The sequence below is a fragment of the Tenrec ecaudatus genome, chromosome 6 (genome assembly GCF_050624435.1).
Source record: "Tenrec ecaudatus isolate mTenEca1 chromosome 6, mTenEca1.hap1, whole genome shotgun sequence".
In the NCBI taxonomy this organism is placed as follows: Eukaryota; Metazoa; Chordata; class Mammalia; order Afrosoricida; family Tenrecidae; genus Tenrec; species Tenrec ecaudatus.
Genome location: NC_134535.1, coordinates 60,081,807 through 60,095,974, shown reverse-complemented (window position 1 = coordinate 60,095,974; position 14,168 = coordinate 60,081,807). Strand labels below are relative to the sequence as shown.

At 47.5% G+C, this 14,168-nt stretch overlaps 1 protein-coding gene across 1 annotated transcript in view; it reads left to right on the top strand.

Moving 5' to 3' along the window:
* The first annotated feature begins 1,596 nt into the window (after positions 1 to 1,596).
* KCNMB4 (potassium calcium-activated channel subfamily M regulatory beta subunit 4) overlaps positions 1,597 to 14,168 on the top strand; it is a 110,157-nt gene continuing 97,585 nt past the window's right edge. Inside the window, exon 1 of the mRNA XM_075552778.1 lies at positions 1,597 to 1,932. Coding sequence (XP_075408893.1) covers positions 1,597 to 1,932 — 336 coding nt within the window. The remainder of the gene's footprint in view (positions 1,933 to 14,168) is intronic.

Below are 14,168 nucleotides of genomic sequence, written 5' to 3'. Positions count from 1 at the left end.
GTGATAATCACCTGGACTTGAAAAGAGTGCTTTGAAAGAATGGGCCAGGCTCGTTTTCTCAGACGCGATGGGGGTGCAGGAAGTATCCAGAGAAATGGAGCAGAGGCAGCTCTAGAAACAGCACCTGGCCCAAAGTGGGTCTGCACTTCGATGTCACCTTGGAGAGCGCTCCTGAAAGCTCCTCTACACCGGAACAGAAACCAGACAAGGGAGAGGTCAGTCCCGATGGCAAAGGAGCTGTCTCCTCTCTGGGCTGCAAGCTTTGATTGACACGGTTTCCTTTAAACCCCATTTCAATCTCAGTCCTTGGGCAAATCGGGCGGGGGGAAGACCCAACTGCTGGCGACGGGAGGGACAGCGAGCCCCACGCAGACCCCAGGGAGCAACTTTCCTAGGTCCTGTCAGCTGCAGGCTCGCGTCGCAACGCACGTCGCCGCCGCTACACCAGACGCGGCCCAGCTCGGCTTGTCACCCTGCGCGCCGAGCGGGCACCGGGGCGCGTGTGCCTGGCCTCCCGAGGCTGGCGGGACCCTGGGCGAGGCAGCCGGACCGCCCGCACGCTCGCCGCTGTGCCCACGGCGTCCAGGGCGCGGCGGGGTCACGTGTGGCCGCGGCGCGCCCGCTCGCGGCGTGGGAACCTGCAGTAGGAGCGCGCACCTGGGGAGCACCCGAGCGCACGGGCGCTCGCGCGGGGCTTCCACTGCTGCCCGCGGCCCGCGGCCCGGCCCCGCCCGGGCTGGTCTCCCGCACGGCCGCGGCCGCCCGCTGCCAGGGGAGCCGCCGGGTGGGCCCGCGGCCGCCTCTTCGGCTCGCCGCACGGTCCCCGCTTGGAGTTGAAGCTTTCCGCCGCTCCGCTAGCGCTCCCCACCCCCCCTCGCCACCGCCTCCCCCCACCTCTTTTTCCCCATTTTAAAAAATTTTAACTTTCACTCGGTTTAGGCGTTGTGCTCCTAAGCTTTCATCTGGGACCTCTTCCAGAAGGATTGAACCAGAATCCTGAGCGCATCCCGGGGTGCTCGCCCGCCGCCCCCCACCCCCGGCCCGGAGACGCCCCTGGGCGGGGCGGGCCCCGCGGTCTCGGGTCGGCCCGGCTGGGCCGAGCGCAGCCGCCTGGGAGCGGGGAGCCTCGGGCTAGCGGCGCAGCGCGCGCCCTCGGGGCGGCCGGCCGGGAGGCGGCGGGGGGCGCGGGCAGGTGATGGGGGCGGGCGGGCTCCGGGCGCGAGGAGGCGGGGCGGGGGGGGCGGGGCGAGCGCGGGGGCGGGGGCTGGCTGGGGGCGCCGCGGGCTGGAGCGGCCGGCGCGCGCCAGGCGCCCCGGGGCGGCGGAGGCTTTGAAGCGGCGGGGCACCGCGTGCCTGCGGGGCGCGGGCGGCGGCTGGGGCTGAGGCTGAGGCGGGCGGGGGGTGGGGGCCGCCGCCGCCGTGGGGGGGGGGCAGCCCGCCCCGGCCCCTTTGTTCTCGCGCGCTCCCCCTCGCCGCCCACTCCCCTGCTGTCGCGCGGCGCCGGCGGCTCCTCCCGCCCGAGGCAGTCGCGCTCGGCGCCGGGGGCGGGAGGGGGCGGGGGGTGGGGAGCGCCCCGGCCGCCGCGAGTGGGGGGCGATGGCGAAGCTCCGGGTGGCTTACGAGTACACGGAAGCCGAGGACAAGAGCATCCGGCTCGGCTTGTTCCTCATCATCTCCGGCGTCGTGTCGCTCTTCATCTTCGGCTTCTGCTGGCTCAGTCCCGCCTTGCAGGATCTGCAAGCCACGGCGGCGAACTGCACGGTGCTGTCGGTGCAGCAGATCGGCGAAGTGTTCGAGTGCACCTTCACCTGTGGCGCCGACTGCAGGGGCACCTCGCAGTACCCCTGCGTCCAGGTGTACGTGAACAACTCCGAGTCCAACTCCAGGGCGCTGCTGCACAGGGACGAGCACCAGCTCCTGGCCAACCCCAAGGTAGGGACGCCCGAGGGCGCGCGGGGGTGGGCCGGGGCCCAGGTCTGCGGGGCGCGGGGCGTCTTGGGGACAGACCCCGCGCGGGACGTGCTTGGCGCGCGCTCCGGTTCCTAGGCGGTGGCGAGGCGGCTTCTGAGTTTGTACTCCGGTCCGGAGCCGCGGGGCTCTGTGTTTCCCTTTAGGTCTGTGCCGAGTCTTCTTGTTTAACCGTGTGTTTTTGAGACGACGGCCCAACCCAGGTCCAGCACCTGCAGGACTTGGCTTGGGGAAATGCATCCAGCGGAAACTTTTCTTTGGATTAAACCTGTGGGTAGCCAGGACGCACAGAGCTAAAGGGATTGCGTGAGGAGCGCAAGTGGACTGGCATTGGTTCGGACTGGAGGGGTGCTGTAGTCCCTTGAAAGGGCTGGGGAATTCTGCCCCTTTTCAGTACGGGGGTCTAGACTCGTATTTGAGGTTGGGGGTACAAAGAAGAGGTGCAGGAAATGGACAGCCGTCTTGGAGTCAAGTGCTCAGATCAGTGTAGGTTCATTTCTGACCAGGACCGAGGGCCCCAAATTTTCATGAAATAGATTCTTTAAAAGGTGTGAAAGTAGCTTGGGGACTTCCTTGGGGGGTCCATGGGGTGCGGTTTGGGGATCTGGGAAACTGACGCATCAGAGCAAACCTCCGACGTTTACAAAATAACTCTCCCCTGAAAACTTTTTTTCTGCCCCTCAAGCAAAAAGAAAGAAAGAACCAGATTGGACTGGACTGAGGGATGCAGGGCAGGAAAAGGGAGGCTGTCCCCAGCGGAGAGCAATCTTAAAAAAGCCATGTCCTCAGGGTGTGAACCAGTTTGAGAAATCGAAGTGCACCTGATTTTGTGTCTGTTGGTCTGCATCTCCACCTTGGTTGCCTCCCTGTCAAAGTAAAGATTTGTATCTTTAAATTTGCTGACATTCCCCCTCACTCCTAGTGAGAGCAGTTGTTTGACTATTAAATAGGAAAATCGCTTACAAGGGAATGAATCTCATGTACCCAGGGCAATTTTCTATTAGATGGGACAAGGTATGTTGGTGCTAATTCAAAGGGGGGGGGGGAAATAGCCACATTTTCTTTCTTTTATAAGTTTTACAAATAAAGTCTTCCAATGACTCTGCAGTAAAACGCATGCTTTTGTCTCCAAAACATTACATTCTTGAATATGAGAACATAAAAAAGTCTGGGATTGTTTCTATTAAAAAAATGCTCTTACCTAAAAATGAACGTTTCTGTAAAAAAAGTGAAGACAATACATAGAAAATAATAGACAAATTTAGAGCTATGGAACTCAGCTCTTCTAAGAGACTCAATGAGGCTAAGAGTACATTATTATCCTGTACTCTATCCTCAATAACTTCTAAAAGACAGAAGTCCTTCAATTTGCCTGAGGAATTTTAAACGAACTTTTAAGACTTTAGATATATCTTTTTTCCCCCAAAATTAAATCAGAACTACCAAAGAAAAGAGCCTGTACTAAGAATGATTTAGAGATTATACCGTAGTTCATCATATGGGAGGTAATGTTATAGTTGGAGGAACATTGGTGATTATTTAAAGGTAGTGATTCAGAGTATAATACATTGTATGCACATTATCCAATAAATTAAAAGTACACATGGCAGTAAATTGCACCTAATCAGTATCTGATCTAATGTGCAATCATGACGAATTAGAATTTACCATGAAAAGCTTGCTTCACTGTCTCCAGGTAATATTGAAGGACTTGGCAGAAAAAGCTAATTGGGATAATTAGGACGTAGATTTTTCAACCACTTGGAAGCAGTCCCAGTGCTTTATGTACTACTAAGAACCTCTTTTTTAAAAAAGCAGTCCGCTTTTTGGTTTTGTTTTTGATTTCCCGTACCAATTCACACCCCAGCAGCAGTTGGCTTGAAGAATTACCTGAACAAGATACTATTTTATAAAGTACAGTGCAGTGCTCAGGAAATGACATAACAAGAGAAAGATGTATTTAGGTATACTGCCAATTTAGTCAAAGATTCCTCAGCCAAACCATTATATATTTCTTTTTCCAAATTATGATTTCATTGGATCGTTTATGGAACATAAATTTGTTCTTTAGCTGTCACCTTTTTACTTTGGGTCTGTTAGTGCTCATTTTAGAAATTCTTGTAGAGAATTAGGAATGGGAAAATTCAACATAACCCAAACATTGTGCCACAAGCAAAATGATGCTACTGGATGATTACTCAGCTTCCCTTTCTTTCTGTTACCGCTTGTCTGCTTACATCACTTCTTTGGCATGCTTTTCCTCTTCGGTGAAGGCCTGGGTGCCTTACCCTTTGTAGAATGGCAAGATTGTCCAGTGTCATGGATCCTAAATCCCTTCAACATGCGCCTCTTCATCTAGCACCACAAGAACTCATTTAGAAGTTACTAGAGAAATGGAACAAAAAATTCGGTTAGGGTCTCCCCTAACCGCGGGGTTTTGTTTTTTGAATGTAAAGACAGGGAAGGGAAAGGGATGCTCCACATTCCATAACTTCATACCATCCCCACTAAACTCACTGCCGCTGGCCGAGTCGTTTCAGACTCATAGATGGTGAGTCTGCACAGGAACAGACAACCTCACCTTTGTCCCACAGGATCGCTGGCTGGTGGGTTCTGGGTGCCGACAAGTGGCCTTGTGGTGAACAGCCCAACACGTACCCAACAGTCCCTCTGCAATTCCTGTACAATAAAAACCAACCCCACTGAACGCATGGCTATCGAGCCCATTCTCACTTGACTTCATATCGGTTTCCGAAGATGTCAGTCTCTGTGGGGGCAGATAACTCGTCTTTCTCCCTCAAGCGAGACTGGCAGGGCTGAATTGCAACCTTGCAGTTCAGTGCTTAGCCTGCAGCACCACCAGGGCTCCTCTGAAGCCATTACACTGCCATCGAGTTGACGCGGACCTGTAGCGCCCCTGTAGGACAAGGTGGAACTGCCCCTTGTGAGTTTCTGAGACTGACTCCTTAGGGGGGTAGAAAGCCCCATTGTTTTCTTGCAGTGGTTGGTGGTTGCTGACCTGACCGTGAGCTGCCCAGTTCACAACCACTGTGACACCAGGGCTCCTTCTTAAGTCGTTGATCACTAACCGAAAAAAGAAAAACGTCTTGTGAATAAAACTGACCTTTGACTAATAATTTCTTTAAAATATACTTAAATCTTAATGAATTTGTTGTCTAAACCAATGATTGTATCCAGCTGTGTAATGTAAAATTGAAGTTGACTAGTGATAGGGAAACGATCAATATCTCGGCCTAATGATAGCAGAATTTCAGCTTCATGTTGGCATCTTGCTCCTGTTGTCATCCCTGTATTATCACGCTGTGACTCACGGTTCGGCAGAGGGGAGGGGGGGGGGGAGAGTGGTTCCCAACTGTGAGTCGCACATTAGAATCACCTGGGAAACTTAAAAATAAAGTGACATTTGTCTATGCCTCTGGGGTTTGGGTTTGGTTTTCGGCTTTTTGGTTGTTGTTGAGAATGCACACAGCACAACACAACACACCGGTTCAGCTGTTTCTACATGTGCAGTGCAGTGGCATTGATTGTGTTCTTTCAATTGTGTGACTGTTTGACCCCTCCCTTCCTGAGCTGTTCTTCCCCCAGGAACATAAACTCCAACTGGCCTTGTAAAGTTCTATCGAGTTTTTTTCTGTGACTGTTGTCACTTTGATCCTATATAAGGTCTTAAAAGAGCATCATGCTCAGTGCAGACATTTTTAAACAATTAAGCTAAACTACTATTTGATTTTAAGAAAACTTAAGTGGATGGTTTCGGTTTAGGATTTAAAGATGATCTTAGTGATCTAGAGCATCGGTTCTCAACCTGTGGGTCTTGACCCCCTTGGGGTCAAATAACCCTTTCACAGGGGTCACCTGAGTCAAAACAGTAGCAAAATTATAGTTATGAAGTAGCAATGAAAACAATTTTATGGTTGGGGTGGTCACCACAACATGAGGAACTGTATTAAAGGGTCGTGCGGCATTAGGAAGGTTGAGAACCACTGCTCTAAGGAGCCTTCATGACTCCAGAAAGTCTGAAGCCCGTGAGAATGTGAAGTTCTGTTCTGTACTTTGCCTCCTCTTGATCGTGATACCTCTACAGAATCCTTGATCAGAATGTTCATTGATGGTAGGTGGGCACCATCCAGTTCTTCTGGCAAAGGTTCCAGTTGGTCACGGAGGCAATTAGCCACACATTCTATGCCCATCTCCTATTCAGACTCTCCTTCTCTTGCTCAGGGAAATAGAGACCAATTAGTTAGTGTGCCTTGGCTAGCTGCTTGCAACCTCTTCAGACTCCAGGCACGCTGCAACAATGAACCACGGGATAGAACAGAAGCACTGAACACATTATTAGGACAGTTAACTGAGATGCCCTGTGAAACCATGAAACGTGTATCACGTTTAATGGGATCCCACCACCTGATGACAACAGAAAGCAAATGTGTGGTTTCTGCTGCCTTCAGTGTTGTCTGGTTAAAACCTGAAGGCTAGTTTACCACCCTGGGCCACCTAGCTGGCGAGGTGAGTTGAAAGTACCAGGCGGTGGAGCTACCCTGGATGAAAAGAGAAGAAGCAGATCATGAGACTGCAGAGACAGACTGAGAAGAATGCATAGAGGTTTCCAGACTCACGGACTCCTGGACTGAGCCCTATAGAAACGTGTTAGTTCCTCATTGGCTTGGCCTGCACTTCCTTCTTCGCCCTGGGCAGTGCCCAGGGTTAGATGCCTTAGGCAGCACGGAGGCTCAAGCTCTCAAACATTGCTTCTCTGCCCAAAAGATCTTTCTGTGAAGAAGTTGTAGCTATTAATGTGTTAGAAATTTGCATAAATGGGTAGTAGAAGCAACCACTCACTAGTTGCAATATTTTTGTGAACAAAAATGAGCTGTACAATTAATTGGAGAGAACCCTACATTGTAAATGGGGCATTTGCCAAACGGAAGGTTCACATGGTTTTACCATGCTCAGCAAGGCGAAAATGTTCAGATTCAAGAAGCTTGTGTTGTACCTGCTGCTCCAGGCCTTGGGAAAGGGGTGTTTACAGATGCACAGGCTGGGAGCAGCAGGCGCCTGGGAGCAGCAGGCGCCCGGGTGCCGCAGGCACCAGCCCGACTACTGTCCTCGGTTTTGTAACAAATAAACACACAGAGCAGAAGGAAACCTCACTGAGGAGGACTGACACAATAGTCACTAAGGTTGGTCCAACTATCCCAACCATCAGGAAGACGACAGGACCCAGCACTGGTTCATCTTCCTCTACTGCCGGGAGGGAGTTGGGGCCAGCTTGATGGAAACTCACAAGGTCCACTGGTCCATCAGAAGGAAAGGGCCAAGCTGAATCATGGCAGCGTGTCTTGAAAAACTTTGGTGGTTTTTCCTTTTCTGTAATTTTCAGGTTGTAAACAAAATTCAATTCAAAGCCCATCTGTAGAATTCATTATGAGTAGAGAAGTGAGCAAGAAATAGCACATCATACCAAACAGAAACGAGACCTCTTATTGCCATAGCGGGCCCCATAGGACAGAGGAGCACTCCCTTTGTGTTTCCAGGGCCATACAGCAAAAAGCATGATCTCGCTCCAGTGGAGGGAGTGGTAGGTTCAGGCTGGTGATCTTACGGTACTGTGCCAATTTGTCACAGACCACACCATACCACAAGATAACAACGAGAGTATCTAGTAACTCATATAGCAATGTTCACCAAGTCCCTATTCTCATCTGTGTATGCCGTTAGGCTAGAATGGAGATCAAAACATAGTGCCTGCCTTCGTGAGGTTTGAAGGTTCGTGTACAGACAGTGACAGAGAAACAAGTGGATGTCAGTCAGTGAAGGCATCCTGATGATGTGACTTTACTCAGCGACCTAAAGAATGGGAGGAACTGAGCAGGGACTCGCAGACATACAGGAATTCAGCCCTGGCTATCTGAAGAATGTTCCACAGATAGGACAGCCAGGCCCGAAGGCATTGGGGCCAGGCCTCTGGGAGGGGCAGAAAGCCCAAGCCAATCCCACTGGCATCGAGTAGTGCCGACTCAGCCACTCTGTAGAACAGGCCAGAACTGTGCCTGAAACTCTTTATGGGAGTAGAAAGCCCTGTCTCTCTCCCAAGGAGCAGCTGGTGGTTTTGAACTTGAAACCTTGAAGTTAGCACATAACCTTCACACTCCTGAGAGCAGGACAGAACACAGCAGAGAATGAGGTTCGGGCCCTAAGCAGTGGAGACTTTGGGCTTTATCCTAAGCATGATGGTAAGCTATTGCACATTGTAGGCTGTGGTGAGATATAATCAGATATACTTTAAAAAATACAAGTGGACACTAACTACTGAGTTGAAAATAGAATTTGTATGTGTGTATGCAGTAGGCTAGCCCACAACGACGGGTGCAGACGACAAGCTTACAAGCAGGGAGTCCAGTGGAACAGGCAAAAATGATGGTGACTCAGATCAGTGTTGAAGTTTGCTGCAGGACTGGAAGTGAGGCATGCAGGAAAAAGAGAAGTTGAAGATGATTCCAGTCCACTTGATTGAATGAAGGTGACATCACTAGACAGGGAAAGCCAGAGGAGGAGGAGGTTTGCAGAGGCGGGATGAAAATCAAAGATTCTGTTTTGGATATGCTTAACAGACAAAAAGAGGAGCCCTGGTGCTATGATCTTTACTGATTGGGCTGTTACTGGCAAGGTCAGCAGTTCAAAACCACCAGCTGCTCTTTAGAAGAAAGATAAGGCTTTCAACTCCCATAAACAGTTATAGTCTCAGAAACCCACAGGGGCAGTTCTACCCTGTCATAGAGGGTCGCTATGAGTCAGTATTGACTCAATGACAGTAGGACAGAAATTCATTTAAGTCTGTGAATCTCTGACTTAAAGGAGATTATAATTTAGCACAGGAGATAAGAACACAAATAACTTCTCGAACAATAGAACATGTCAAGTGCTACAGAGAGGTGTAAACAATGAGAGAAGAAAAGATATGGGAAACGCTTCATGGAGGAAGAAACCTTTGCCATCAGGTTTTAAGAATGGATTTTCACATGCAGCCCAAGTTGAAGGCTTCGTCGGGTAGGCCATTCCATCCCACCGGAGCAGAGACACGAGAAACCAAGCGAGACAGAGAGAGAGTCTTGGAAACTCTGGATCACTGTCATTCCCAGTGATTGGCAGGGTGGGCTCCTGCTCACAGTGGCCCTGCTCCTCTCGCTGTTGGCAGCATGTGCCCCATGGATTGTTCAGTGAGCACGAAAGCCCGTCATGCCACATCATTACCTGAGATTTGAGCATACCAATTTGTGCATGCATAAAAGCCCCATCTCATCCATTTGGAAAGCACTCCCTTGGAGGTATCCTGTCCTCACCTCCAGCGGAGGCATCAACCAGAAGGACTCCATGGTCCCACGAAGCTGTGGAAGAACCCTCCACACCCAAGATTTGTTCCCCAGTGTCTGCTAAAGAAACTTCTTTCTCATGTCCACTCACCTTAATGCCTTAGAGACAGCAGATAGAAATTAACCGCACACCAAAACACGATATGATGGCTCAGATCAGCAACATAACGGAGCAGAAAACCTTCCTGAGGAAAAGATAGTAATTGCATTGCCCAATGCGGAATTCAACAGACATATATGGGATCCTCAAAGAAATCAAGGAAAAAACAACAGAGAGAACCGTGGAAGAACTTGGGGAAAAATACAAGAACAGAATGACAAAATAACCAGACAATTAGAAACCATACAAAAACAACTGGAAATCCAGAAGGTAACAACCAAATAGCAATAATTGATAACTCAATGGACAGACCCAAACTCCATAGTCATCAAGTCAATTTTAACTCACAGTGACCCTATAGGACTGAAGTAAAATTGCTCATTAGAGTCCTGAGGTGGTAAATCTTTATGGTAGCAGACAACCTCCCATTCTCTTACAGAATTGCTGGTGGGTTTGAACCACCGGCCCTGAAGTTAGCAGCCAAGTGATTAACGGATTTGTGGCACCAGGGCTCTTTACTGAAATGACCAAACTCAACCACTGTTAGCTGTCACTGAGTCAATTCTGACTCCTAGTGGCCCTGTGGGACAGGGTAGAAGCTGCCCCTGTCAGTATCTGAGACCTTAACTCTTTATAGGAATAGAAAGCCTCATCTTTCTCCTTTTGAAATACTGACCTTATGTTTAATAGCCCAATGTTGTGTAACTACTATACCACCAGGGCTCTTTAGTGGAAGGACAGAGAAGTAAATTAAATGGAGGAATTAGTAAAATAGAGGACAAACTCCTTGATACTAATCTGTTTGAGAAAGAGCTAAAAGAAGTATGAAAGCTGAAGTTCTGTGGGATCTTATCAAGAGGAATAATTTATGTATAATTGGAATTCCTGAAAAGAAGTGGGGTGGGGAGGAATGAAGCACAAGGAGATTTATGGGCAGATGAATGGGATATTTATCGACAGCTTGCTAATATCATGAAAGTGATGATTCTATCCAAGAAACTCAATGAACTCCACACAAAAAGTCTCCAAGACAAGTGATCAAACTTTCCAAAACTAAAGACAAAGAATTCTGAGTGCAGTTCATGAAAAAGGAAACAGCACCGACAAAGGTGTACCATGAGACTGAACTCTGCTTTCTCAGCAGAAACCATACAGGCAAGAAAGCAAGAAGATGGCATATATAAACCCTGAAAGAGAATTGCCAACCAACAATCACATATTCAGCAAAATTATCTTTGCAATGCAGTTGAAAAATTAGGGCATTCCCACCTAAACAGAAATGTAGGAATTTATTGTTGACCCTATAAAATTTATTACTATTATATATTACTGACCTTATCAGATACATAAAAGAGAGTCCTTCAGACAGAGAGAACCAGTAACATGAGACAACAACCAAGTACAAGACATAGTAACTCAGAGGACAAACTTGGAAAGTAAAATAAAGCTGCAAAACTGAAAACAGAGATCTAGAGTTGTCCGTTATAAACAATGACAACTTTGAAACAAGAAGGAATAAATGGCATACTTAGGAACTTCCATATGCAGAATGAGTCAGGGTGTTATTGAGATATTACAGGCTGATTTTATTTAGGAAGATAAATTTCAGATTGACCACAAAAAATTAATAAATCTACTCACCAAAATAAAGGAAAAATTGCATAATTAATTCCAGAACAGTGAAGGGTATTAAAAAGGAAATATATATATATATAATAACAGTATGGAAAATTAAGTGGACCCCCCCCCCAGAACACATTACCTGGCCTCCATACATACAAGTAGAGCAAGATACCAGCACTAAATTCAGACCTGTCAATAATACTGGCCAACACACATTGTGCTGCTTCAAATGACAAGGTAGTTAGGTTATTGTGCCAACCTGGCCGATAAACATATGTAGGATTAATCGAAGGGCGGAGAGAGAAATGGCTCAGAGAGCCTGGCCTTTCTTGTCTCTTGCTCTTTGATTATGAGACCAATGTGCCTTGCTTGTTCTTTGCCTCAATTTGCAAGCTACACTACCTGTGGGACACCTTACCCGTGGACTGTCGCTATAATTTGAGGTTCCTTCAAGACCTGCTTCACCACACCATTGGAATTTACATCTCTTGAGCTGGAGAGTGTTGGACCCTGTCATCTGGCTGACTGTTGGTGACCTGCCTTGCTGTTTGCTGCCTGTGCCCAGATAGCCTGACTTGCTCTACAGAGGACTACCCAGCGGCCCTCAAGACTTGAAGAACTGCCAGTGTCTCGCAACTGTCTCACAGGAGTGAGTTGTACTAAGCCATTTGTACTGCTTTATAAGTTAATTAACTGTTTATTTCTTATATATCTATCTATCGTATAAATATATATAAAATTATGAGCATTGTGGTTTTGTTTCTCTAGAGAACTGTGTCTGACACAAATGAAATACTTGTTTCTGGGTATATTTGACCTGCTGATTCCAAAAGTGGCATTTGTTTCCCCTATCAGCTCTAGTTTTTGAGAAAGAGAACCTAGACCCTATACCTCTATGCACTCTGCTCACCCATAACAAATCGGGGTATTTTAATGTTATGGTAGCGAGCCTGAGTGAGGTCGAGGAAGTGCGCACGAGTGTTATTTAAAGTGCTTTGTGCTGTGCTAAATATTTAGGTCAAGTTATACTTCACATGGTGTCCTTTGGTCCAAAGATATATTTGAATGGTGCAAATTACATGACCTTGGAAATTTTCCCAAGTATCACTTCACCTTTATTAGGAACTGAATAGCTGACAGTTCCCATCTGATATCTTAAAAGGGGTCCAGAAATAAATTACTGTACAATAACTAGTGAGCCCTGAGCACACAGTGGGTTTTGGGTTTGACTGCTAACCGCAGGGCAGCTAGTCCAACCCATCAGCCACTCTGCAAAAGAAAGCTGAGACTTTCTCCCCCCACCAAGGTTTACAGTCGCAGCAGTTTCCAGGCGAAGTTGCACTCTGTCCTATAAGGTTGCTGTCGACTGACTGGTCATGAGTTTGGTACAATAAACAGATTCTAATGTTCTGAAACCCAAAATGGGTTTGTCAGAGTTCAAAGTCCTTTTTAAAATGATAATGTTCCAATCTTATTATAAGATGGCACACCTTCTCCACCTGTGCACAGATGATTAAAAGAAAAGTTAGAACGTTTCTTATAAATAAACTTGTAGTCAGCCTCACCTCAGAAACATTTACCATGATGTAGCCACTGACTTCTGTATATTAAAATGTCATCTGAAATATTTATAATTTGAAGAAGAAAAATTTAAATCTTCAAAATCTTTATGAAAATGGCTATGAAGTCTTACAGTTTCGACACTCTCAATTGCCTCAGCACCTTCCATATATTTCCATTTCCTTTTTTAAATGTTTCCATTTTTCGAAAGCTGTGTTCTGGCTTTGCATAGTTTCTGTATATATTGCACAGCCTCCCATACAAAAAAGAAAAACCCGCTGTCATGTAATGGATTGTAACTCATAGTGACCCTACTGGTCAGAGAGGAACTGCACTTTTGGTTTTCCAAACCTTTGAATCTTCTCAAGGCAGCAGAGTGAGTGGTGAGTTCGAACCATTCACCTTACCATTGGCAGCTCAGTGAATAGCAAACTAACCATCGTAGGTCCATATATAGCTTCCCTTGGAAATCCCTTAATACCTGATTATTTTCAAATACTTCTTACCTTTTTTTGTCTTATATTGTAATTTGTGAGTCTGAATTCTTCTCATATTTAAAAGTAGGATGATGAATTAATAAATTTCTTTTATTAATAAATCATTTTGTTGGGGCTCATAACAACTCATATCACAATCCATACATACATCAATTGAGTAAAGCACCCTTATACATTTGTTGCCCTCACCGTTCTCAAAATTTCGCCTTCCACTTGGATTCCTGGAATCGGCTCATTTTCCTTTTTTTCCTCCCCCTCCCTCCCAGCTCCCCCCTTCCTTATGAATCCTTAATAATTTGTAAATTATTATTTTATCTTATCTTACACTGCCCGGCGTCTCCCCTCACCCACTTTCCTGTTGCCCATCTCCCAGTGAGGAGGTTACACATAGATCCCCGAGATCGGTTCTCCCTTTCTACACCCCCTTCCCTCCTGGTGTCGCCACTCTCACTGCTGGTCCTGAGGGGTTCATCCGTCCTAGATTCCCTGTGTTTCCAGATCCCTACTGCACTGCTGTGCCTCCTCTGGTCTAACCAGGTCTGCAAGGCAGAATTGGGGTCATGATAATTGAGGGGGAGGAAGCATTCAAGAACTAGAGGAAGGTTCTGAGTTTCATTGTTGCTACCCTGAACCCTGAGTGACTCATCTCCTCCCCACTACCCCTCTGCGAGGGATGTCCAACTGTCTACAGATGGGCATTTGGTCCCCATCATACACTCCCCTCATTCACGGTGATATGATTTTTCTCCCCGCCTTTGTTGTTTGAAACCTGGTCCCCTTGGCCCTTCATGATTACACATGTTGGTGTGCTGCTTCCATGTGGGCTTTGTTGCTTCTGGGCTAGATGGCCACTTGTTTATTTTCAAGCCTTTAAGTCCTCAGATGCTATATCTCTCATAGCTGGGCACCATCAGCCTTCTTCACCACACTTACTTATGCACACATTCGTCTTCAGTGTTTATGTGAGGAAGGTGATTACACAATGATGGTTTTTGTTCGTTGGTTTCTGCTACCTGGTCCGTTCAACAC